The sequence below is a fragment of the Nycticebus coucang genome, chromosome 1 (genome assembly GCF_027406575.1).
Source record: "Nycticebus coucang isolate mNycCou1 chromosome 1, mNycCou1.pri, whole genome shotgun sequence".
In the NCBI taxonomy this organism is placed as follows: Eukaryota; Metazoa; Chordata; class Mammalia; order Primates; family Lorisidae; genus Nycticebus; species Nycticebus coucang.
The window spans coordinates 5998338-6025931 of record NC_069780.1 but is presented as its reverse complement, the minus strand read 5'-3'; the positions used below and the strand labels follow the sequence as shown (position 1 = coordinate 6025931).

Genomic DNA, 27594 nt, shown 5'->3' with positions numbered 1-27594 from the left:
ATGAGAATTTAGTACATGAAAAAAAGGTAGCATATAACCCTCAGTGGACTACAGATGGACTTAAAAAACGTTGGGACAAGTAGATAGCTGCCTACAAAAAGATCAGTGGATCCATACTGCATACAGCTCATTCAAGGAAAATGGAACATCATGCACAAAAATAAATCAGAAAGTCTAAGATGAAAATATGAGTAAATTTCTCAAAATCTTTAAGTGGGAAGGCATTCCTAAATATGACTTAAAATACAGAAGCCATAAAAAAAAGTCTAAGAAAAAAAATCCAAAACAAAACATCAAGGTCAAAAGACAAAGGACACACTCTATTAAATTATTAACATTTATATTTGCATAATACTTTCTCAAACATAAAAGATTCTGATGATTAAGGTGATAAATAATTGTGAGTTATTAACACATGTTAGATCGTGTTCATACACAAAGTTATAATTCCTAACAGACTTCAGTCATTACCACCTACACTGTTCAACTGGAATATGTGCCCAAGCATGAATATTAAGATACGCTCGTTTTTTGGTGAAACACACAAACCAAACCAAACCAAACACAAATAACACTCTTCCACTCACTAACCCTCATACAGGACTATAGTTATGTGGGTACATACTAGTTGTAGCATATGAATTATACCCAGAATAATACCTAATATTTTATTTAAAAATCTTTAAAATTACAAAATTATACTTGCTATGTACATTTAAAAATAGTCTAATTAATATAAAAGTCATCAGTCTTTCATATACTGATGAACTGAAGACAAAAAAAAAATTTTTTTTTGAGACAGAGTTTCACTATGTCACCCTCAGTAGAGTGCTGTGACATCACAGCTCACAGCAACCTCAAACTCTTAGGCTGAAGCGATTCTCTTGCCTCAGCCTCCCAAGTACCTGGGACTATAGGCACCTGCCATAACACCTGGCTATTTTTGTTGTTGTTGTCGTCGTCATTGTTGTTTAGCAGGCTGGGTCAGGTTCAAACCTGCCAGCCCTGGTGTGTGGGCCAATGCCCTAACCACTGAGCATACAGGCTCCAAGCCTAAAGACAAAAATTTTTAACCCTAAATTTTACTTCCTGTAATATGGTTTAAGGAGAAATAGAGAAAGCAAGCTTGGGGGGAAAAAACACAAAAAACCAAAACCAAGGAATTCCATAAAGTGCAAGCATCCCCAGAGAGAGCACAAAGTATATAGCCTCAGATTCTCAGTCCCGGAGTTCCTGGTAACACCACGGCGGTATCCCAGGGAGAAGAACCAGAGAGCCACTTATGATAGAGATAAACTTGCTGACACGTGTGAGTAGAATATAACTTCAAACAAGCTGTTAAACAAAACCATCAGCAAAACCCAAGACAGAGAAAAAGCCTTCATATAAGAGGAAAATGCCTAAGCTAAATCTATACATACCCGTCTGTCGATCTTATCACCCTGCAAATTATACATTAAAAATTATTCATAAATATTAGTACTTTAGACAAATGTAAAAAAAAAACTCTCAATATTTTTTCACAGTCCCTTATCTATAAACCCAATAATTTGAGACTGTCTAGTTCTAATCACTTATTAGGTAAAATTGACAGATATGAGGATAAAGAATTTTATAGCACTATAATTATTAATACTTAAAAGTAAGGAAGACACCATCTCGATTAGCATTTCTTACTATGCATTCATTGTAATAATAATGTTATGGAAAAATACGTGCTGATGCTGGTCAAACAGTTGGTTTGGCTTTTAAAAAAGCTAAGCTACTTTCTTTTTTTTTTTTGTAGAGACAGAGTCCCACTGTACCGCCCTCGGGTAGAGTGCCGTGGCGTCACACGGCTCACAGCAACCTCCAGCTCTTGGGCTTACGCGATTCTCTTGCCTCAGCCTCCCGAGCAGCTGGGACTATAGGTGCCCGCCACAACGCCCGGCTAAGCTAAGCTACTTTCAATAGACAGCAACATGAGAAGGAATGGAATAGTATTACATAAGTATATTAATACTTAAAATACTAATGCTAGTATATTAATAAGTATTAACACGTGAAAATTTTAAGGTAGTTTTTTTAACCACTAAAACACAAAATAAGTTTTCAACTGAAGTAGACCAATTTTAAACAACATTCTGCTACCTTTCCACTATAGTTAATTTTTAAGCTTTCACTTATAACTTCTACTAATGGCACTGATGTTTTCTTAAAAGCTCCAAATAAGAAAGAAAAATTCAACGAGGGTGACAAAGTTAAAAACTAAGGTAGGACACAATACATTATTGTTTAGAGTGGGTAGGATAAATTCTACTGCTAGAGTAGTGGTTAGAGAAATTTTATTTTTTTTGGAATAGCCATTTTAGACTTATCTACTATTTACTCTCCCTGAGTGATTCTGAATGTTGATGACATTGTGGCTTTGCAAAATTGTTCAACAGCAAGGCAAATCATGTTAGTAATTACGAAGTGCCTAGCATTTACATGTCAATAAAGCTTCATTGTTTTCATTAAGAGTCCAAAGGAGTGATAATATTTTTAGTAACCTTTTCTCACACCCTCTTAGGTAAATTACATGCCTCAGGGACTTGTGGATTTGAGAACTCACAAAGGACAAGGGGGTATACTGTGTAACTTTACACACAATGGACTCCTATTCCCATTTTCTTTCTGGATGATCAATTGCTCTGAGAAGAGAAAGGGAGATGCACAGTTCTGAACCTCTCTATTCCATTCCCTCTTGTAAACTAACCTGAATTTCATTATTGAGAAAATGACATGCAAGAACGCTGTGGATGAATCTAAAAAGAAACCCCCCAAATAGCGGTCAGCTCACAATACGTTTCCCTCCTGATACAGATTCCAATAGGAATATTTATCACTTTCTATTCACTAAACTGTTTCAGGTTACAATGAACCAATGAGCAGACAGGTCTGCTCTCTTTTTCATCAGCATCTTCTAAGGGCACCCTGGAATCCCTGTATCACTAGCATCAAAATGTACAGCTAGAACTTCTTCCCCTAGAGAAGTTTCACGCAATACCATACCTGTGAAAGGATGTTGGTGCACTGCTGTAGTAAAGAGACTGGAGGGTTGCCAATACTTGTAGCAAGTTGAACCCTGAGCAACTGTTCTTTCTGGGTAGCATTTTCTTGCAAAGCATGGGCGAGGGCCACAGCAGCACACCAGTTTGAAAGTGAATCAGTAGAAAACAAACCTCCACACAGTAATTGACCAGCTGAGACTGAATTACCTGTTGCTACAAAGATGGACCACAGATGATAAAAACACATTAAATTTTGACTATGTGGGAATAAAACAAATTTTTATAAATTGCTTTCTATACATACAAAAATAATTATTTTCAAAACAATAAAAGCCTGCTTTCAAAACAAAAACGATTAAGGGTGGCGCCTATGGCTCAGTCAGTAAGGCGCCGGCCCCATATACCGAGGGTGGCGGGTTCAAGCCCGGCCCCGGCCAAACTGCAACCAAAAAATGGCCGGGTGTTGTGGCGGGTGCCTGCAGTCCCAGCTACCCAGGAAGCTGAGGCAGGAGAATCGCTTAAGCCCAGGAGCTGGAGGTTGCTGTGAGCTATGTGAGGCCACGGCACTCTACCCAGGGCCATAAAGTGAGACTCTGTCTCTACAAAAAAAAAAACAAAAATGATTAAGGGGATTGGGATGCTCTCACTGAATGGCACAGGGTGGGGTGTTTGGACACCTTTTGTGTGTAGGACAGAACCACAAAAGGGACTCTACCTAACAAAATCAAGTATCTTGACCTGGTTGCTTGTACCTCTGCATTAAAATAAATTTACTTAAAAAACAAAAACAAAAATGATAAGAGAAAGGTACCTTGGAAGAAAAGTAGCAGAACAAAGAAACAGAAGTTATCTCTTTATCTGCAATGTTCTGAAGAGAAGTGTTTTAGATTTTGGATTTTCACATTTGGAATGCTCAACCTGTGTAGAACACTTCAGGCAGCATACCGATGATGGTAATACCTTAATTAAAAGCATTTCTAAAACAAATAGAGGGAACTGCCACATTTTAACAATTCCACTACATCCAAGTCTAATTTTCAGATTTATGGTAAATCATTTGTCACAGTTATAAACTTTTTACCAAAAAAAATTTTTGGTAAAACAGATTTAAATTTTGACAAAAAAAGGGAGGGGGATATAAAATTAAAAGGAGCTCTCCTGACGTTTCCAATTGTTGAAGTTAACAAAGGTAAATATTTCAATAATTTAAGTAAAATGAAATATTTAAAGAATTCACAGAAAGAGCAATAACTCCACCCTATACTGGAACAATAGACCAAAATGTTCAGTGTGATTAAGTGGTAATATCTGTCTTTACAGTGATAATTATAATTACAGTAGCTTCTGTTTACTGGCATCTATTATATGCCGGGTACGTAAGTGCTTAATGTATGTAATTTAATTGCATGAATCCTCGCAGTATTCATAATGCGGTACTATCCCCATGTATAGATGAGTATTATCTCCCCCATAACTTGAGAAGGCTCAAGTTAAACAAGAGAAGCAGAAATTCTACAATGCAAACTGCGGTCTGACTCCAAAGCTTGTTCTCTAAACTTATTTGTAATCCTTGGACCTCAGGTTTTTTTCCTAAATGTACAAAGTATTTTAGGCTAACTCACAGAAAGATTCATTTAAAAGCTCAAAAGACATTTACTTTCTAACACGGAAAGTGAACAGAATCATTTACCATCAATGGTGGAAGGCAGAAGTGTCGACACGATTTCTCCTTGCCCCTTCTGGTTTTTATATAAGAAACACTGGAAACAGTAGAGCACAGCACAGCGCAGGACAAATGGCTGCCTCTCATTAACCATGGACATGAGCAGCACTACAATAGCTGGTCTGTTGCATTTAAAAAGAAAATAATAAAATGAAACACTGCAACCCATGTACACAAACCAACAGCGTGTCATTTTTGTTGGTAGAAGAATCATGACCTGAACACCAGCAAGTTAAGTATTTCCATTTCACAGAAAACTGTGGCTGAGAAGTGAAGTAACTTGTCTGCTTAAGGCACACAACTAGAATGTGGAAGAGGTGATGTATGAACCTAAACATCTAAGTTCCAAAGATACACGCTTTTCCAAACATCAGTGTTTGGCAGGCACAGTGGCTCATGCCTGCAATCCTGGCATGGAGGGAGGTCAAAGTGGGAGGAATGCTTTAGCCCAGTAGGTCAAGACCAGTCTAAGCAATATAGCAAGACCACCTCTACAAAAAATGTAAAAATTTGCTGGTGCAGTGGTACATGCCAGTTGTCCCAGCAACTTGGGAGAGTGAGGCAGGAGGATAGCTTGAGGTAGGAATCTGAGGTTGCCAGGAGCTATAATGACACCACTGCATTCTAGGCCAGGCAACAGAGCGAGACCTTGCCTCAAAATAAACAAAACAAAAAAACTCACCAAAAACCAAAAAACAAAACCCAGTATTTATCTTATCAGATAATTCCTAGCTTCAAAACATACAATTGAACTTCATTAAATATAGTAAGATGTGTACTTGAGCTATATTAACAACCCAAAATAAGTTTTTACTTCCTCAGAGGAATCTCAGTTACTCCCTCTTCCTACCTTGGTGGGTTTGAAGGTGCATTTACTGATGCAAAGTAGTCTTGGTTTACTTGGCAGCCGCGAATAACTTCTGATACAGTATTTATGGTCTGTTAAGAAGAGAAAGAAAAGAACATTAGAGAAAGTAAGTCAAGGAAGAAAACTTGTTTTCAAAAGAAGAAAATATTATGTCCTATTTTTAAGTCCAAAATTCAGGCCCCCCCCAAAAAAATCAATAACAACATTATAATCTTACAAAACTTCAAAAAAATTTAAACAGTAAGCAGGGGCCTCTCATTAAAAATAACACTTGAACATATGCATTTAAAATCTCAAGAAACTGAAATAAATAATACCTTTTAATAAAAAAGAGTAATCCATTTCTACAAAATAAGAAAAGATGTTTTGAAGTAAAATCAGAGGTCTAGGCTCACTGGCTCACACCTGTGATCCTAATATCAGAGCGGTGGGAGGATACCTTGAGCTCAGGAGTTCAACACCACCCTGAGCAAGAAAGAGTGAGACCCTGTCTCTACTAAAAATAGAAACATTAGCTGCGTGTTGTGGCAAGTACCTATAGTCCCAGCTACTTGGGAAGCTAAGGCAGGAGGACTGCTCAAACTGGGAAGTGAGGTTGCTGTGAGCAAGGCCGACGCCATGACACATTAGCCTGGGCAATAGAGTGAGACCCTGTCCCAAAACAAAAAAAAAATCAGAGGCCGGGTGTGGTGGCTCACGCCTGTAGTCCCAGCGCTGTGGGAGGCCGAGGCCGAGGATTGCCTGAGCTCAGAGGTTCGAGACCAGTATGAGCAGTAGTGAGCCAGAGTACGACCCCGTCTGTACTAACATCAAAAACAGCGGGACAGAGCATAGCCAGAGGAAGAAGAAAAAAATAATAAAAAATTTAAAAAAAATCAGAGAACAGATTTAAAATGTAACAAATTAAAAATTCAATATAAGAACGTAAGTTAAAAAAACACCAATAAAGTAAAATAAAAAGACAAATTATATTTCAAAACATATTATACAAAATAAACATCTACAACTTGTATTTGTCTATTAAAAATCAATGAATTTTTTTTTTTTTTTTGTAGAGACAGAGTCTCACTTTACTGCCCTTGGTAGAGTGCCGTGGCATCACACGGCTCATAGCAACCTCCAGCTCTTGGGCTTATGTGATTCTCTTGCCTCAGCCTCCCGAGCAGCTGGGACTACAGGCACCCGCCACAACGCCCGGCTATTTTTTTTGTTGCAGTTTGGCCGGGGCTGGGTTTGAACCCACCACCCTTGGCATATGGGGCCGGTGCCCTACTCAGTGAACCACAGGCGCTGCCCAAAAATCAATTAATTTTTAAACAAGACAAACTAGGTCCAGAAAGTCTAACAATGTAATTAATTTAAGAGTTGCAGTTTAGCTGGGTCCTGTGACTCATGCCTGTAATCCCAGCACTCTGGGAGGCCAAGGCGGGTGGGCTGCCTGAGCTCAGCAGTTTGAGACCAGACTGAGCAAGAGCGAGACCCCATCTCTAAAAATAGCCAGGTGTCATAGTGGGAGCCTGTAGTCCTAGCTACTTGGAGGCTGAGGCAAGAGGATCACTTGAGCCCAAGAGTTTGAGGTTGCTGTGAGCTAAGACACCACTGCACTCTACCCAGGGTGACAGAGTAAGACTCTGTTTTAATTAAAAAACAAAAACAAAACAACAACTGCAGAAAGACAACATTAAAGAGAAGAGAAAATTATCAAGGAATACTAAAAACATCCTCAGAACTGTAGGCGTATGTCTCTAGCTGAAAGTGCCCAGTGAGTAGCAAAATATAATTAGGAATGGGGGTAAGATCTTGAAAAGGCCATGCACAGCACATCCTCAGTAAATTTCAAAAAAAAAAAAAAGGATCTCTAAAGTTTCCACAGAGAAAAAGCAGGTCATGTTTAAAAAAAAAAAAGGGTTGTTTGGATTCAGAAGGACTTGAATGACTTCAGACTTCTTAATAGCAACACAGGAATGATGTTCTGAAAACCAAGTGTTAGTGATTTCCAACCCTGAATTCCACACCTAGCCGAACAATAAATTAACTCTGACGTTTTCAGCCGTAAAAAGCTATAAGAAATTCTCTTATCATTTACTCTTTAGGAAATTAAGGAAAATTAGATAGTGAACCAAAGGATAGAGGAAAAAATATGGGATCCAGGAGTCCAAGTCAAGAGGGAGGTAAAAGGAATTCCTAGGCGGATGGCAAAGTCCCAGGATAAGCGGTGTGTGGCAGAACTCAAGCCCACGTGGGAGCGGGAGGATGCAGGGTTTCCAAAGGCCTTAGGTGGGCTGTGGCCTGTGAAGCCTACGAGAGCACTGACACGCAGACAGACAGCAAGTCAGTGAAGTAAAAGAACACAATCGTAACTCAGGACAGAGAAAGAGATCAGAGAGAGGGCTCTGTTTGGCTTAGCAGGGACAGCACTATTATGGTTCTAATAATAGAAACCCTGACCACTGGTTTAAATGTAAATTCCATAAAGTAATTATGGGGTGACATGAGAAAGTAATATTCCCTTTACTTTTAATGAGCATGTGTTAATTTGAGAAAAATAAAAAAAATTAAATAAACTAAACTTCCTTTCTTCTAACTAAGTTCTTTTTCTTATAGGTAAGAAACAGAAAATGCCATTCACCAAGGAAAAGAATTTACTATTCAATGAACCTACTTGTTGAGTTAGACTAAGTCACTATGTTCTCAAAAATCAAAACATGAATAATACTGTGCATTCCAGTTGAATACAATAAAAATGACAAACCTTCTAGATGGATCTGCTAAGCTTTAACATTATTTAGAGCCAGGTGGGGTGACTCACACCTGTAATCTTAGCACTCTGGGAGGCTGAGGTGGTTGGATTGCTTGAGCTCAGGAGTTGGAGACCAGCAAGACCCTGTCTTCTAAAAAAAACAGCCGGACATTGTGGTGGGCACCTGTAGTCCCTGCTACTTAGGAGGCTGAGGCAAGAGGATCCCTTGAGTCTAAGAGTTTGAGGTTGCTGTGAGCTATGTGATGCCACAGCACTCTACTGAGGGCCACAAAGTGAGACTCTGTCTCAAAAAACCAACACAAACAAAACATTATTTATATACTACAAAATTTGAAGAATGAGAATATCTTTGGGAGTTGATACTGTGAACAATATGCTTATTACATTTTAACAAGATCAGTAAAGAATTTTTTTTTTTTTTATTGTTGGGGATTCATTGAGGGTACAATAAGCCAGTTACACTGATTGCAATTGTTAGGTAAAGTCCCTCTTGCAATCATGTCTTGCCCCCAAGGATCAATAAAGAATTTAAGATTAAAAAAAAGTTAGCCATTAAATTACTGTTTTTCCTTCAGCCAATATCTAATTCCTGCTAGGACTCCTGATTTTGACTTCCACAGAGCAGACATGACTCAGCTCACCTCAGTCAGGATATCCGCAGGCACCCCGGTAGCCATCAGGATGGTGCACAGCTGCTGCAGCAGCCCGCACTGAAACATGGCTTTCTGGCAGCTGCTGGTAGCACCAGGAGGGTTGTTGGGAGATACCAATACACGAACAAGCTGTAAAAGAAAGAGAAAACACTCTGTCTTTTAAAGATGTGAAAAGGCTATAGGAAAATCTGATCTACGTGAATTAGGAAGTCTCTCCTGCTCAGCTAGATCTAGGAGTTTCTTTTTTCCTCTGTGTTTACCTGGCAATAGTTCTGTTACAGTACATACTGCATCATGCTATTTGCTTAAGGTTGTCTCCTTTAGCTAACTGAATTCCCAGAGAATAGAAACTGCCTTGGTCATTTTGTAACCCCCAACAAGCACAGTATTTGTTGCAGTTTGGCCGGGGCTGGGTTTGGCACCCTACCCGCTGAGCCACAGGTGCCGCCCCAAGCACAGTATTTGTAAATGAGCAAGTTACAGGCTGGCAGATTTCTTATCAAAGGATGAACCACCCAATAACACAGCAGGTCTGAAAATGGAACAGCCTTTCCCCCTAAACTGTAAATATTTAAAGAGGCTAAAAGCAACAAAGATATGGCGGAAGATTCGTGCGTTAGGCAAAAGGTTGATCTTGTTGACTGTTGGTGTCAATTAAATCTCTATCATTCTATGATTACTCTGAACCTGAGATTTCAGAAACATGAAAAAAGTCATCCTGAACAACTATTTAGCATACTTAATAATATATCCCATTTTACATGTACTTTGTATCTTAAAACTAGTTACATGTGTATGTATGTACAAAATCTTACACACATGTATCAAGATCAAATGGAATATTTATAATACTTTGTTAACGCAAGAGGGACTTTACCTAACAATTGCAATCAGTGTAACTGGCTTATTGTACCCTCAATGAATCCCCAACAATAAAAAAAAAAAAAAATAAAAAAAAATAAAAAAATAATACTTTGTTAACGACAAAGCTCTGTACAAATGTTGTGATATCACAGACTAAAACGATTTTATCACTACAGTGGGCACATACTACATACCATAGATTGTGACCTCACTAAGAATGTGGAAATTTTCTAGGGGAGCAGCAAAACATTAAAAAAAACGAGTCTGGGGGCAGTGCCTGTGGCTCAAAGGAGTAGGGTGCCGGCCCCACATGCGGGAGGTGGCGGGTTCAAACCCAGCCCCGGCCAAAAACTGCAAAAAAAAAAAAAAAAAGAGTTTGAAAAGTGTTATTTTTATTGTTGGTGAATAAAGAGGTGACCAGAAATCAGTAAAATTTGAGAAAAATCTCAATCAGTAGTTCAGTAAGTAATGAAAAAACAGACGTCTGGCTTAGCAGACATTCTTAAAGACACTGAGAAATTGACATCACTGAAGAGAGGCTTCCGAGTTACACTGGCTGCAGTCCTGGGACTTTTCTAGTCAGACTTTTTTTTTTTGGAGAGACATAGAGTCTCACTGTACCGCCCTCAGCAGAGTGCCGTGGCATCACACGGCTCACAGCAACCTCTTACTCTTGGGCTTACGCGATTCTCTTGCCTCAGCCTCCCGAGTAGCTGGGACTACAGGTGCCCGCCATAACGCCTGGCTATTTTGTTGTTGCAGTTTGGCCGGGGCTGGGTTTGAACCCGCCACCCTCGGCATATGGGGCCGGCGCCCTACTCACTGAGCCACAGGCGCTGCCCTCTAGTCAGACTTTTCACAATTTTTTTTTTACACCCCTTTCTTTTATTTCCCTGCTACCTCCACTATTTTTCTTTCTTTCTTCTTTTTCCTTTTACTTTCTTCTTCTCTCTCTTTTCCTTACTTTCTTTTCCCTTTTTTGAGTATTTAAAGGAAATATCAAACAATACACGTATATCATTTCTCTCCTAAGTAATTCTGTATGCATCTCTAACTAGTAAGGATTTCTGCTTTGGTAGAAATGTACTCTCCCTATGTTGCCCAGGCTCTTAAAATCTTGGCCTCAAGCAATCCTTCTAGCCTCAGCCTCCCAAAGTGTTGTAGTTACAGGCAGGACTACCATGCCCAGCCTGATATGGATTTTTGAAAACATAATCATTATGCCATTATTTTACCTTAAAAAAAAAACACACACACACACAATTTTTTTACTACCATCTAATAGGAATTGAGTATCTTTACTGATGATCAGTAAAGAAAAAGGAATTATGGGCGGCACCTGTGGCTCAGTGGGTAGGGCACCGGCCCCATATACAGAGGGTGGCGGGTTCAAACTCGGCCCTGGCCAAACTGCAATAAAAAAATAGCCGGGCATTGTGGCAGGCTCCTGTAGTCCCAGCTGCTTGGGAGGCTGAGGCAGGAGAATTGCCTAAGCCCAGGAGTTGGAGGTTGTTGTGAGCTGTGTGAGGCTATGGCACTCTACCGAGGGCCATAAAGTGAGACTCTGTCTCTACAAAAAAAAAAAAGAAAAAGGAATTATGAAATTTCTAGATGACAGAGAAGTAGGAAGGACAGTGAAGATGGAAGGCTGAAGAGGATAAGAAGATAAAGGAAGATCCAATAACATGCAAACACATGATATATCATCAACAAGGGATGGACTTCTACTGTTCCCAAAAAGCAAAAGTAGAAGAAATTTGTAGATGTTATGTAAAGATAGACTTTGATTTAATATATAGATTAATCCTAATAATCAACACTCCCCTACAAGGAAAAAGATTATCTTCATAAGGTAATGAGGTTTCTGAGAGTCACAGGCAATACTGTCCAACCATGGCATAGAAGGGGTTCCTGTAGGGACAGGAAGGAGAGCTTGTCATAAAGATATGGAGTTCCATGAAAAATTTAAAATTATTTTATGCCTAAAAACTTTTTCAAAAGATGTTTCCCCTAAATTTAACCATGACAATAATTGTTATGATGAATAATTCCAATTAGGACATATATATACAAACAGGAAAACAATAAGGTATTTTTATTTGGTGTGTAATAGTCAACTTGATATACAAGCAACCAATCTAAACAAAGCTATAAAGAATGAAAACTCTAAGAGGTGGAATAGTGGAATATAACCTGTGACCTGTAAAGTCATAAATGACTCAACTACTCAATGGTAGAAAATACATTAAAATGAATTAAACACAATTCATTTGCTTGGAGTTCAGGGTCTTCAAGACTAATAAAGAGAGAAAAGCTTTATTAAGTTAGGAAACGCTAGTTCTTTATACACTTTTTTAAAGCAAAGAATACTTAAAGAACCACTCAGTATATAACTAGAATATTGTATTATTGAGGACTCAGCGACCACGTTCTATAAAATACTTCTGAAAGTTTTAAGCATATTCTAAATAGAGTAACTACATTAATTTGTAATCCAAAGCATGCTGCTTTTTTTGTCAAAGAAGACACCATTAGTGATTACAAAATGAATAATATACCAGCGAACTGGCCATGATGCCACTGTAATTATCAATCAATCCTATGTAGGCAACTTCCAGGGCAAGGAATGATATTCAGACTCTTAATTTACTAGAGAGATTGGCCATTTAGCTTTAAAGTGCACAACAGCAGAGACACAGGTGCAATCCAGAGACATTCAAAGACCAAAAGATTACTAGAGAATTCGTAAGTGGGGAGGATGGTATAAATTTAAGAGTTTGGAGAAGGGGAATTCAATAAAGGAACAAATGAGTGAAATTATTTAAAGAACTTCAAAATTTTTTCTGATGAGGAAATCATTTGGGATCCTACTGTCCTCACTTTTATTATCACCACTGAGCTTTTACCATAAAGCTTTAATAAAGTCACAGGTAAGACCAGGCATGGTTGCTCACACCTGTAATCCTACCACTTTGGGAGGTCAAGGGGGGGGAATCGCTTGAGGCCAGGAGTTGAAGACCAGCCTGAGCAACAAGGCTGGTTCAAGAGCAGCAAGACCCCATCTCCACAAAAAAATACAAAATTAGCTGGGCATGGTGGTATGTAACTATAGTCCCAGCTACTCAGGAGGCTGAGGCAGAAGGATCATTTGAGCCCAGGAGTTTGAGGCTGTAGCAAGCTGTAACGATGCCACTGCACTCTAGCCAAAGCAACAGAGTGAGAAAGAAAGAAAAGAAAGAAAAAGAGAAGAAATCACAGGTGATTTGTCAATTTAATTTGTACTGTATTTAAAACTCAGGACTATTAATTTGGGGGAGTAAGGACAGTATTATTCATTTCCTAGTATCCAAGGCCTAGCTCTCAGTAAATGTTTACTGAATGAATGATAACTTATTATTTTGAATATTAAAATTATACTAGACACCTAGTTGAAAAAGGAAGATTTTAAAAATTTGAAACAACAATATAACCTATTATTCCCTAAAGCAAAATGCATCAGGAAACTACATATCTGTTTTTGCTTTAAAATAATACAGCAGAGTAAGAGAGAAGAATAAGAGATAAAACAAAATTGCAAGATGTTAATAATTGTCAAGGTTGAGTAGGTGGGTGGGATCTCTCTGAGTATAACTTCAAATTTCCACATTTAAAGAGTTTTTTAAAAGCCCACCTGAAACCAACTGAATGTCCTGGATTTATCAAATACAAGAAATATTCTTTTCTTCAAAAAGACCAATGTCAAAATTCTTCTCACATTCACATCTAAGGACAGTATACCTGTAGCATTAGATGTAGATTGGTCACTTTCTGTGCAGACCAGCCAGAATTGTCATCTCCAACTTCAAACCAAGGTTTCATACGCTGAATATATGAGCCTTCTTTAAAAAAATTTTGATTGGAATTGTTGTTTTTTAACAAGTTTTGGAGCAAAATCAAACAATCTTCTACTACTATTCCTGGGGAAAGAATGTAAAATAAAGTGTTAAGGCTGATAAAATCTGATAGAAAATTCAATCCCTAGACCAGGCGTCCTCAAACCGCGGCCCGCGGGCCACATGAAGCGGTGTGATTGTATTTGTTCCTGTTTTGTTTTTTACTTCAAAATAAGGTATGTGCAGTGGTGCATAGGAATTTGTTCATAGTTTTTTTTTTTAAACTATAGTCCGGCCCTCCAAGGGTCTGAGGGACAGTGAATTGGCCCCCTGTTTAAAAAGTTTGAGGACGCCTGCCCTAGACATTTAAAAAAAGATAAACCTCCACGCTCAGCATCTCTGTAGTATGGGAAGGCAGATGGCCTGCTCCAACTTCTGACTGCCCTGGACACAATTTGCAAACTCCTAAGGTAGGTCCCCCCTTTGTTGTCTTGAATTCTACGCTCAACTATCCACTCACCTCAGGAACTGATAAATCTTCTTCAAATCCCAGCTTAGACATTACTTCTTCAGGAATGGTTATCAAGACTGTGAACAGGTTATGATCACCAGCTACACGCCGCAGAGGGCATCATGCTCCTTTTAATATTAGGTAGTGTCTATCTTCTCCACTACACTGTAATCTGCCAGCACCCTACTTAGCTCTGTGTCCTCAGCAGAGACAGAGACAAGACTGTGTCTCATTTTGGTCTCTAAGAAGCACTTGGTACTGTCTGCACATCTCTTCTTTGAAACATCCCTTGGCTTCTAGAACACTACTCTCCTGATTTCTCTACAGTTTTCCTGCTGCTCCTTAGGCTATTTTCTCATGGCTCCTTTTGTCCTTTTCCATTTCTGCTTACAACATACCACTCTCCAGAGCAATCGCCTCCACACTGCCGCTTCCACGGTCACCACACAAAAACTCTCCTACTGATCTCCACTTCACCAAATACTAAGTTCACCAATGACCTGTCTCTTCAGTGAGACACTGACTGATGCTAGACGCCCTTAGCCAGTAAGCTCGTCTGGCACATCCAAACTTTGTTCCCACTAGTGCAGCTGTATGTTTACAACAATCAACTGCTTTTTAAAAAAATTAACAGACTTTATTTTTAGAATAGTTTTGGGTTTTCGGAAAGACTGAGCACAAGGAAAGAGTTCTCAGACACAGGCCTGCTTGCAGATAACTTAGGTTTGGTTCCAGATCACTGCAATGAGTAGTCACAATAAACCAAGTACACAAACTTTTTGGTTCCCAAGACATATAAAAGTTGTGTTCACACTATGATGTAATCAGTCTATTAAGTGTTCAATACCCTTCCTTTATGTCCAAAAAAGCCCTGATTAAAAATATTTCTAAAAATTGCTAACAATCCTCTGAGCCTTTAGCAAGCTGTTTCACCTTTTTGCTGCTGGAGGGTTTTACCTCCATGTTCATGGGTACTGACAGACCAGGGTGGTGGCTGCTGAAGGCTGCCCTGGCTGTCAATTTCTTTGTTTTTTTTTTTTTTGTAGAGACAGAGTTTCACTTTATGGCCCTCGGTAGAGTGCTGTGGCGTCACACAGCTCACAGCAACCTCCAACTCCTGGGCTTAGGCGATTCTCCTGCCTCAGCCTCACGAGTAGCTGGGACTACAGGCGCCCGCCACAACACCTGGCTATTTTTTTGTTGCAGTTTGGCTGGGGCTGGGTTTGAACCCGCCACCCTCGGTATATGGGGCCAGCACCCTGCTCACTGAGCCACAGGCGCCACCCATGTTTTTTTTTTTTTTTGGCAGTTTTTGGCCAGGGCTGGGTTTGAACCTGCCACCTCTGGCATATGGGGCTGGTGCTCTAGCCCTTTGAGCCACAGGCACCGCCCGGCTGTCAATTTCTTAAAATAAGACAGCAATGGAGCTGCATCGATTGATTCATCCTTTTGTAACGATTTTCTGTAGCACATAATGCTACCTGATAGCATCTACCCACAGCAGAACTTCTTTCAAATTGGAGTCAATCCTCTCAAACCCTGCCACTGCTTTATGAATTTAGGTAATATTCTAAATACTTTGCTGTCATTTCAACAGTGTTCATGACATCTCTATCAGAAGCAGATTCATCTCAAGAGACCACTTTCTTTGCTCATCCACAAGAAACAGTAACTCATCCATTCAAATTTTACATGTCACAAGGTTGCAGCAACTCATTTGCATCTTCAGGCTCCACTTCTAATTCTAGTCCTCTTGTTATTTCTATCACATTTGCAGTTACTTCCTATATAAAAGTCTTGAATCTCTTTTTTTTTTTTTTCTAGAGACAGAGTCTCACTTTATGGCCCTTGGTAGAATGCCGTGGCCTCACACAGCTCACAGCAACCTCCAACTCCTGGGCTTAAGCGATTCTCTTGCCTCAGCCTCCCAAGTAGCTGGGACTACAGGCGCCCGCCACAACGCCCGGCTATTTTTTTGGTTGCAGTTTGGCCGGAGCCGGCTCTGAACCCACCACCCTGGGTATATGGGGCTGGCGCCCTACTGACTGAGCCACAGGCGCCGCCCCCAAAGTCTTGAATCTCTTAAAATCATCCATGAAGGTTACAATCAACTTTCCCCAAACTCCTGTTAAAACTGATATGTTAATCCCCAATGAATGTTCTTAATGGCATCAAGAATGAATCCTTCCCAGAAGGTTGCCAATTTACTCTGCCCAGATTCATCAGAACAATCACTATGACAGCTATAGACTTATAAAATGTTATTTCTTAAATAGTAAGACATGGAAACAGAAATTACCCCTTGATCCATCGGCTACGGAACGGATGTTGTGCTAGCAGCATGAAAACAACTTCTGTCTCCGTGCACATCTCCATCAGAGCTCGGGGTGACTAGGTACATTATCAATAAGCAGTAGTGTTTGAAAGAAAAATTTTCTGAGCAGTGGGAGTCAACAGTGGGATTCAAAATACTCAGTGAATCATGCTATAAACAGATGTGCTATATCACCTAGGCTTTGTTGTTCTTTATAGATCACAGGCAGAGTTGATTAAGGATAATTCTTAGGGGCCCTGGGATTTTTCAGAATGGTCAACAAGCATTGGGTTTAACTTAAAGTCATCAGATACATTGGCCCCTAACGAGTCAGCCTGTCCTTTGAAGCTTTGAAGTCAGCCACTGACTTCTCTCTAGCTATGGAAGTCCTAGATGGCACCTTCTTCCAAAAAGCTGTTTGAAAACCTGTTATTTAGCACAGCCACCTTCACCAGTGACCTCAGCTGGATCTTCTGGAGAACTCGCTGCAGCTTCCCCATTAGCAGTTCATCTTGAATTTGTCATGGAGACGGCTTCTTTCCTTAACCCTCGTGAACCAACCTTTGCTAGCTCCAAACATTCCTTCTGCAATTTCCTCACCTTTCTCTGACTCCACAGAATTGAAAAGAGTTAGGGTCTTGCTCTGGATTAGATTTTGGATAAGGAAATGTTGTGGTTTGTCGTCTATCCAGATCACTAAAACTTTTTATCAGTGATAAGACTGGTTTACTCTGTTCTTTCTTTTTTCCTAATCCAAAATAATTTGCTATGACCAGGCACAGTGGTTCATGCCTGTAATCCCAGTATTCTGGGAGCTGAGGCAGGTGGATTGCTTGAGCTCAGGAGTTCAAGACCAGCCTGAGCAAGAGTGAGACTCTGTCTCTACTAAAAACAGAAGAACTACCCAGGTTGTCATGGTGGGCAACTGCAGTCTCAGCTACTTGGGAGGCTGAGATAAGAAGATCACTTGACCCCAAGAGTTTGAAGTTGCTGTGAACTGTGATGCCCGGCACTCTACTCAGGGCAACAGACTGAGACTCTGTCTCAAAACAAAAAATAATTTGCCTTATGTTTTGCTTTCTTATCATCTGTGTGTTCAATGGAGCAGCACTTTTAACTTTTTTCAAGAACTTTTCCTTTGCATTCACAACCTGGCTAACTGGCACAAAAGGCCTAGCTTTCCGCCTATCTCAGCTTTTGATACTCCTTCCTCACTAAACTTAAAATCATTTCTAGTTTGTGGTATACAGGGAGAAATGTGTGACTCTTACTTTTACTTGAACACTTAAGAGGCTGTTGTAGGGTTATTAATTAATTAGCCTAATTTCAGTATTGTTGTGTCTCAAGGAATAGGGAGCCCAATGAAAGAGGGAGACTTGGTGGAGAAAATGGAATAGTCACAACAAAAACTAACATTATGCTTAAGTTTGCTGTCTAAAATGGGCACAAAGTAGCATCAAAGATCACTCACTGATCACTAAAACAGACACAGTAATAATGAAAAGTTTAAAATATTGTGAGAACGACCGAAACGTGACACAGAGACATGGAGTGAGCAGGTGCTGTTAGAGAAATGGAGCCAGCAGACCTACTCAGTGCCGTGTTGATACAAACCCTCAATTTGTGAAAAAAATGCTGCAGATGTTAAGTGCAGTGAATAAGGAATACCTCTACTCTCCTCCTCCCCCACCGTTAACATTTAACGTCTTGCACTAGTGAAGGACACTTGTTACAACTCCCGAATGAGTACTGATGCACTGTCATGAAAGCCCACAGTTAAGATCAGAGTTCACTTTTTGTGCTGTGAAACTCTAAGAGCTTTGACACATGTATAATCTCCTGTATCTACCATTACGGTATCACACAGAATAATTTCACTACCACTAAAAATATGCTGTACTCTTTTATTTATCCCTTTTGTCCTCTACACCCTAAATCCCTGGAAACCAGTGATCTATACTTTTACTGTCTCTAGGGTTTTGCCTATTCCTGAGTGTCAGATAGGGTTGACCCTCGGCTGACGTGGGCTTGAACTGCACAGGTCCACTTACGCTTGGATCTCCTTTGGCCTCTGCCACTCCTGAAACAGCAAGGCCAGCCCCTCCTCCTCAGCCCACCCAGTGTGAAGGCAGCCGGGATGAAGACCTTTATCATAGCCCGCTTCCATTTTGTCAATAGTAAATACATTTTCTCTTCCCTATGATTATTTGAAATAATATTTTCTTTTCTCTAGCTCACTTTAAGAATACAGAACAGAAAACATAGAAAATATATACTAATTGACTATGTTGTTGGTAAGGCTCCTAGTAAACCTAAGCTATTAGTAGCTGTGGTTTTGTTAAGTCATAAGTTCCATGTGGCTTTTCTCCTGTGCCAGGGTGTGATCCCCTTAACTGCACTGTCCAAGCATCCGCTGCAGTTAGAATCATACATTATGTAGCATTTTCAGACTGGCTCATTTTACTCAGCAATATGCACTTCATGTCTGTTCAGGGTTTGACAACTTTTTTTTTTTTTTGCTAAATAATATTCCACTGTAAGGATGTGGTATACTTTGTTTATCCACTCAAATACTACAGCATCCATCCCCAACCTTTTTGGCACAAGGGACTGGTTTCAAAAAAGACGAGTTTTCCACAGAGCAAGGTGAACAGGGGGTGGGAGTGGATTCAGGATGATTCAAGTACATTGTATCTCCAGCTCAGAACATCAGGCATGAGATTCTCACAAGGAGCCATGGCCTAGATCCCTCCCATGCGCTCCTGTGAGAATCTGATGCTGCTGCTGATCTGACAGGAGGCGGAGCTCTGGGGTATGTGAAACAATGAGGAGCAGCTGCAAACACAGATGAAGCTCCGGTCAGCCACTCACCTTGTGCTGTACAGCCTGGTTCCCAGCAGGCCCCAGACCAGCACCAGCTCATGGCCCTGAGGCTGGGGTCCTCAGTACTCAAGGACATTTTGATTGCTTCCAAGTTTAGGCAATTATGAACAAAGCTGCTATAAACGTTCATGTGCATGTTTTTGTGTGGACATAATTCTGAAACTAATTTGGGAAAATATCAAGGAGTATGATTGTTGGATCATATGAGGTCTGACAGTTAAGTTAGCGAACTTGTCCTAGAAAAGTTCTACACATATCATTGCTGAGTATGATTATGGTTACCTTTGAAGCACACCCCTTGGTAAGCTATGCACTGATACCAGTGCCTCGTCCATCCTTCCTTCAAAGCAATTTTGGAATACTTTTTCTGGAATGACCATCAAAGCTGTCATCATATTACCCTGGATATACTGAATGTCATCAAAATGTCTTCCTTCGATATTTCCTTTATCTTTGAGTAAAGGAAAAAGTCATTGGGTGCCAGGTCAGGCAAATAGGGAGGATATTCCAATACAAGCTAAAAACTCCCTCACAGAGAGTGCTGTGTGAGCTGGTGCATTGTCCTAATGCAAGAGTCATGAGTTCTTGTCCAAGATTCAGTTAAGATTTTCTTAACTATCTCTCTATTAATGTATACTTGGTCTGCTGTGTTTCCCACAGTCAGATGACAATTTTGATAATTCAACGAATTTTTGCAACGATTCATCAGTGACACTTTTGCCAAGTAGAACCAGAAATTTATGAATGTTTGTTCGTTGCTCTAATTCGAGCTCTGACATTCTTGTGACAGCACACAAAAACATTCAACGATAATGAACGCCACTCAGCAAGACACCCAGGTTGACACGAACACAGCTGTGGTGGCAAGTTCACAAATGTAATTGTCAGACCTTGTGTGGTAACCCTGTATTTATCTCTGTAAGGACTGTCAGACAGTTTTCCAGAGTGGTTTCACCATGTGCATTACCATCAGCAGGGAAGGGTTTCTGTAGCTGTCTGTCCTCAACAGCCCTTAGTGCTGCCAGTGTTCTTTTGATTTTCCTCATCCTAACAAGTGTGCACTGGTATCACTGTTTTAATTTGCAGCTAACATCATGTAATCTTGAGCATCTTTTCATATGCTTATATTTGCTGGTGTCTATTCAGATCTTATGGCCATTTTAAAATTGGGTTGTTTTCTAACTGCTGAGTTTTAAGAGTTCTTGGAATATTTTGGACAGAAGTCTTTTTTCAGATACATGTTTTGCAATATTTCCTCTAAGTCTTTTCATTCTCTTAAGTGTCTTTTGCAGGGCACACATCCTTTATTTATTTATTTATTTTTGAGACAGAGTCTCACTTTGTCACCCTTGGTAGAGTACTGTGGCCTCACAGCTCACAGCAACCTCCAAGTCTTGGGCTGAAGTGATTCTCTTGCTTCAGCCTCCTGAGTAGCTGCGACTACGGTGCCCGCCAAAACACCCAGCTATTTTTTGTTGCAGTTGCCACTGCTACAGTTTTAGCTGGCTGGGGCTGGGCCTGAACCCGCCACCCTTGGCATATGGGGCCGGCGCCCTACCTGCTGAGCCACAGGTGCTGCCCTAATTTTTTTATTTCATAAATCATGCTTTCATGATTATGTCATCATCATCATTGTATTTAAGAGTCAATTGTTTTATTCAAAAAACATGTTACTTGCACTAGTTATTAATATGACATAAACTACCAAATAGAAGTGTGAAAATAGTTATTCTTAAGAAAACTAAATTTAAGTCTTTGGCAAAACTCAATGAAAACAAGTCACTAAAAATAATTATTAAGGGCCACACACAGTGGCTCTCAGAACATCGGGCATGAGATGTAATGCTGTAATCCTTGCACTCTGGGAGGCTGCAGTGGGTGGCTCACCTACGTTCAGGAGATCGAGATCAGCCTGAGCAATAGTGAGACTCTGTCTCTATTACAAATAGAAAAACTAGCCAGGCATTGTGGTGGATGCCTGTAGTTCCAGCTCCTTGGGGAGGCTGAGGCCAGAGGATCACTTGAGCCCATGAGTTTGAGGTTGCTGTGAGCTGTGATACCACAGCACTCTACCCAGGGTAACAGTGAGACTCTCTCTCCATAAAAAAAAAAAAAAAAAAAATCCCCAAACCGAAATCAACTGTTAAGGGATGGATAATATGATTCTAAAAGATAAGGTAAGGAAAGTAGTTGTAAAAACCTAGAAGGCTCCCACACTTCATTTTTAAAAAACCAAAATGCAAATTCTACACAATGTACATAAGGAAAATGATGGAAAACTCTAATCAGCAGATGCATTTTTGAAGAACAAGTTCTGGCTCTGACTGAAAAGATCAATGTGCACTTTTATTTACTACATTTAACTTAAAATATTTAAGGTGCACATTTTAAACACCTCTTAAGAAAGACTGATGTAACCAGTCATCTGTCCTAATTCCAAGTCTCCTCTCCTCCTGCTGTGAACCACATGGACCCTCAGCTCAGGAGGAGGAACCACTACATCCACCTCTTAGGCAGGACCATAAACCTCCACTAAGTAAGGTCTGCCCTCAGAAGGAGCTGACGGGTCTGGAGGAAAAGGCCTGTCAAAGCCCTCACTGTCACTGGCAGGTCTTTCTCCCAGGCTCTAGTGGACCCTGGAACCCTGAAGGCCACTATCACTTATAAAGAGCCATTGAAACTGGTCTCAGCAACCCTGGAGATCAGCTAGTTTCCCCTCTCCTTAAAAACCCATTTTCCTCACTCACCTCCTAAAGTCTACCCCTCTCCAGTAAGCTTTCCCATTGTTGCATCTTGCAATGCTTCGTGTTTCCTCTCCCCTACCTCATCTCCTTTCAAACCCATTCATGATCCTATCTCAAACTCTCACATGTTGGTTGATAAATGCTCCTGCACTCTAAATTACAATTTTTTGAAATTCTCCTTTTCTTCAAAGAACCCGTTTTATCCTGCAACCTTCTCAAGTGAAAGCAGTTCATGCTCTCAATCCTGTGCATTGGGGAGTCGGGATGTTAACTCCATGCTCCTCTAGGCAGACTACTTTCCAGAGACCACAGTTCCTTTACCCTCTCATATAAAAACCCCTGTTCCCTTGAGGATGAGGCTATCTGGCTGTACCATCTCTCACTATGCTCACTGTAGTTATGTAACAAATTTGTGGTCACTGCTCTTTGTTCACTGGAAACATTACTGGCAGCTCACTTTATGAGGTCTTCTTTCTTTAAGTGCTGCTGTCAGCCTTCACTTTAATTTCAACAACAACCCATTTAACACCTGGACCTCCCAGTTCCATTGCCTCACCTTCAGGGACAATCCTCACCCTCTTAGTACAATCTCTTATCTCTGTGGCTCAGGTATTCTCAACTTATCTGTTCCACAAATTCCCTGAGAATTTCAACCCTTTAACCAGACACCTTTCCCCCTTTTTAGAAGCTCCTGTCTTTACTTCTTTCCTTATTCAGCTTAGATTGTATAGATCTTCCCTTCTTCCGCTCTACAGATAATGTTAAGTTTTCCTGCCTCCTTGTCTTTTTTTTTGTAGAGACAGAGTCTCACTGTACCGCCCTCAGGTAGAGTGCCGTGGCGTCACACTGCTCACAGCAACCTCTAACTCTTGGGCGTAGGCGATTCCCTTGCCTCAGCCTCCCGAGTAGCTGGGACTACAGGCGCCCGCCACAACGCCAGGCTATTTTTCTGTTGCGGTTTGGCCGGGGCTGGGTCCGAACCCGCCACCCTCGGCATACGGGGCCGGCGCCCTACTCACTGAGCCACAGGCGTCGCCTGCCTCCTTGTCTTTTTATAGCACCTTCCTTTCCACATGTGTCCCCACGCAGCCTAGTTCTACTGGGGGGAGGGAGGGAGCAGCTCATACTGCTGTGAAGTCATGATGGACGCCCTCATGGGTCCTTTACCCCTGACTAGTATCTTCCAATTACAGTGGTTAACTGCCTCTCCTATTCTCCAAAAGGTGACTTCTAACTTTCTCCACCGATTCTCAGCTGTGTCCTCCCTCTTCACTTTCAGCATCTGGCTTGGCCTTCAACTTAACTCCTCATCACCAAATCTGCAAAAGGGCCTCCATATTAATCCATGCCTAAAGAAAAACAGGGGAGATGTGACAATGCAGTATTTGAAGAGATATAGCTGTGATTTTCCAGAAATGATCAGACATCAACCTGGATTGCAGAAGCCTAATAAATACCAAACAGGACAAATGAAAGGATATCCATACTCAGCACGCTGCAGGGAAAGGAGACAGAGAGTATGAAGTGTGAGTTCCAACTTCTCCCTCCAGTCATGTTCTCTAGAGCCCAACGATTTAGTAAGTACAAAAGCAATCTCTTCACAAATCTCTTCATACTATACCTCCATCACTGTTCCCCTCCTCTGTAATAATGTCCAACAGTCTCTCAAAGGCATTTTCAAAAGCAACAATTTTCTGGATTGCTCCATTGCTTCTTGTCAGTGCCTGTAGTAGCAGAACACCCTTAAGGAGGAAGAAAGACAGTGTTTAGTGGAATACAGCATTTACAAGACATTTTAAAATCACAGAAGTTTCATAAGCCAACTCCTTTACTTTACTTATGGGGAGAACAAGCACAGAAAAGTTAAGCAAACTCCCTATGGTTGTAGACTTCCAAGGGACAGGGCCTAGACTAGAATCCACGTCTAACAGTTCCTAACTCACTTCTCTTTTCACAGTACAAAAGAAAGATACAACAATTCTTCCATATTCATCAATTACTACATAGCTTTCACTATAGGTTAAGAGAGTTGACCATAATTAGATCTGCCTTGGGAATGGCAATTTACATGCCTCATAGGAGTAATAATGGAAGGCTGTCTTTCGATGTGAACCAACAAACACTGTCACCTATGAGAGAAAGTTCAGAAATCCTTGTAAATATCTAGCCACCAAATTCCCAAAACTTGATTCTAAATCAAAAGAAAAAGGAAGAAAATTCATGGCTTATGAATGGTACACCCAACATAAGACAATTCACAGCAGTCTTTGCATCTTTTAGTTTTTCCTAGCTAGACTTAGTTCATTGATTTTGCAATCTCTTTATCATTCACTGCTATCCATTTTTGCTCATTTTTGTATCAATCAAGTATGTTATGAGCCCCTAAGCATGAGACAGTATCATGATGGTAAAAGAGACAGCAAATATTTTGTGTAAAAAGCACAGCTTATTACTTGACAGCAAGAATAGCAACATAGGTCATTCAAAAGTTCTTCAGAGGCAAATTCATTGCTGGTATTGGTACTAGGCAGATAAGTGTTCACATGAGACCAAAATGTCCACAGCCTTATTGAGTTCATGCCACTTAGTTCAAACTGACTGTCAAGATTCAACACTAAGATTAAGAAGGCGAAAGTGATTATTTTTAGATGCCAAATTCTCCCTCTTTTTTTTTTTTTTGGAATTTTAATTTCAGAGTTTTATTGTATTGCACTAAAGGGACAGCGGGACGGTTATACAATTTTCTTTGTTTTTAAAATCTAAAGTACTTGCAAATTCTTAAGAATACCTTTACCACCAGATTAGAATAGTAAAAAGCATAATAACAAAGTTCTTAATAAGCAATGTTTTACAAATAAAAACACATTCAAAATAGCTTTAAATGCATTCTTCACAAGCAATTCAGCATATTTTTATATCATGTTCATTTATGCTTAAGAATTAAAGCAAGTATATTTGTTACTCTGGTGGAAATACAGAAAATCTCTCATTCATGCAATATACAGGGATAATATTCAAGTCAAAGGGAAAAAAAATTCCATTCTTATTCTTGTAAACGTGCCCATATATGATCATCTCCATGATAGCTAGGGAAACCCGAGACATTTCCCACCTCAGATACATATTCCAGCTCATCATAGCACCTGATACATACAGCTGATTTGTAACTAGATGTGTTTCAATAAAACCAAAACAAGCCCTACAAGTTCCTATGAACCAGAGCTTCCAATGGACTAGGACAGTCAGGGATCAGTGCAGTCATCCAGAGGGTTGGGGCTGTTCCTTAAGGAGTGCAAGTTCAAACCTGCCAATTCTGGAGGTAATCACTTCATATTAATTTATACGTAATTCCACTTAAATTCTTTATCCGAGTATAACATATGAAAACAGTCTTTCCACAAGCAAAAAATGTGGAAACATTTAAAAAATAAGGAGTCATTTTTTTAAAGTAACTGAGCAGATTCCATAGGCTACTCTTGGAAACAGGATCTTGCTGGATAGAACCCTTCATCTGGAGGCTTTTTGCATGCACTTAACTGGACCGATTCTTCCGTGTGTTGTTTTAAGAGCTCACCAAAACATAGATCATGCCGTATAGGTAGTAAAAAAATGCTAGAAGATAAAAAGCTAATTTGCACCATCCTTCTTTCTGACAATATGCTAGAATGTCCGCATTCATGATGGTGGTGGGGTTATAGAGCCCGGGTCCGCTCATCACTGGTCTACTCATATACGGGATTCAGGGTATTACACTGGTCTATGGGATTCTTGTAATCAGTCTTCAGCTCATCAAATGCTATAATGTGCCAGATGGCGAAGAAGATGAGCGCGGCGGTGAGCAGCAGAAGGCCGTGAACGTGAACCCCATGGCCGGGGAGGAGCAGGGAGCAGCGCTGGTGCCAGCGGAGAAAGGCGGTGCACGGCCCTCTGAGTAAAACCATTCACTTCCCTTGGCCACAGCCGCGACCGCCGCCTGCCGCGGCGCTAGATGCCAAATTCTCCCTCTTAATGCTGCCAACTTGGGTTTAAATGCTATCAAAGGAAGAAGAAATACAGAGGAAAGAAATCTGAGGCTCTGAGATAAAGGGGGTTTAAAACTGACTGCCTACTTACCAGTTGTGTAACTGAAAGCAAATTACATAAATCACGTATAGTAATGTATGCAACTAATGTGTTATTAGGCTGATAATATCTTTACATAGGGTTTTTATAAAGACTAAAAGAGATAAAATATTAATACCTTCTATAGAGCTCACTATATTTTAAATTCTCAGTAAATGTTAGCTTATTTTCCCATTATCCTCTTTCATAGGTCTACTGAAATTTAAAAAAAAATGGCTTTTAGAACATGTAAAAACCAAAAATCTATACATTACAACAAAAACAGAACTTAATCCCAACTGTAAAATTAATGAAATTCAAAATAAATCATCATTTTATTTCTCTCAAAAATTGAAAGAAAAAAGGGTGAGTTAAAGAAAAATAATACATTTAAGAACCAAGATTGAGTTCAACACGGTGGCTAATGCCTGTAATGTTGAGCTTAACAGTTCAAGACCAGCCTGAGCAAGAGCAATACCCAGTTTTTACTAAAAACAGAAAAATAGCCAGGCATTGTGACAAGTGCTTGGTGTCACAGCTACTTGGGAGGCTGAAGCAGAAGGAACACTTGAACCTAGGAGTTTGAGGTTGCTGTGAGCTATGATGCCACATTACCCTAGCCTGTGCAGTAGAGTAAGACTCTGTCTCAGAAAAAAAAAAGAACCAAGATAACACAGTTATTAAAAAGGAATGATTTTATATCTGAAATAAAAATTATAATGTATTAATAGGGAAAGTTAGAAAGAGATATTTATTTATTATTATTATTTTTTTGAGACAGAGACTCAAGCTGTGTCCTAGGTAGAGTGCTGTGGCGTCACAGCTCACAGCAACCTCAAACTCCCGCCAGCCTTGGTGTATGTGGCTGGCGCCCAACCCACTGAGCTACAGGCGCCACTTATTTATTTATTTTTTTGTAGAAACAGGGTCTCACTTTACTGCTCTTGGTAGAGTGCCATGAGATCACCTGGCTCACAGCAACCTCCAGCTCTTGGGCTTACACAATTCTCCTGCCTCAGCCTCCCGAGCAGTTGGGGACTACAGGCATCGGCCACAACGCCCGGCTATTTTTTTGTTGCAGTTTGGCCAGGGCTGGGTTTGAACCCACCACCCTTGGTATATGGGGCTGGTGCCTTACTCACAGAGCAACAAGTGCCACCCGCTTATTTATTTTTTAAAAGATAACTTTTTTTTTTTTTTTGAGACAGATCCTCAAGCTGTTGCCCTGGGTAGAGTGCCGTAGCATCACAACTCACAGCAACCTCAAA

The 27594-nt window shown here is 40.3% G+C and overlaps 1 protein-coding gene across 3 annotated transcripts in view; it reads right to left on the bottom strand.

The window, feature by feature from the left end:
• Positions 1-27594, bottom strand: part of USO1 (USO1 vesicle transport factor) — an 84936-nt gene that overhangs the window by 19026 nt on the left and 38316 nt on the right. For 2 of the 3 annotated variants that reach the window (XM_053584402.1, XM_053584556.1), the window contains 7 exons: positions 23847-23967; positions 13679-13857; positions 9026-9166; positions 5606-5694; positions 4723-4877; positions 3034-3245; positions 1422-1442 (listed from right to left, as the gene is read on the bottom strand). In XM_053584402.1, the coding sequence (XP_053440377.1) occupies positions 1422-1442; positions 3034-3245; positions 4723-4877; positions 5606-5694; positions 9026-9166; positions 13679-13857; positions 23847-23967 (918 nt within the window). The remainder of the gene's footprint in view (positions 1-1421; positions 1443-3033; positions 3246-4722; positions 4878-5605; positions 5695-9025; positions 9167-13678; positions 13858-23846; positions 23968-27594) is intronic. The other variant, XM_053584486.1, reaches the window with a different exon arrangement.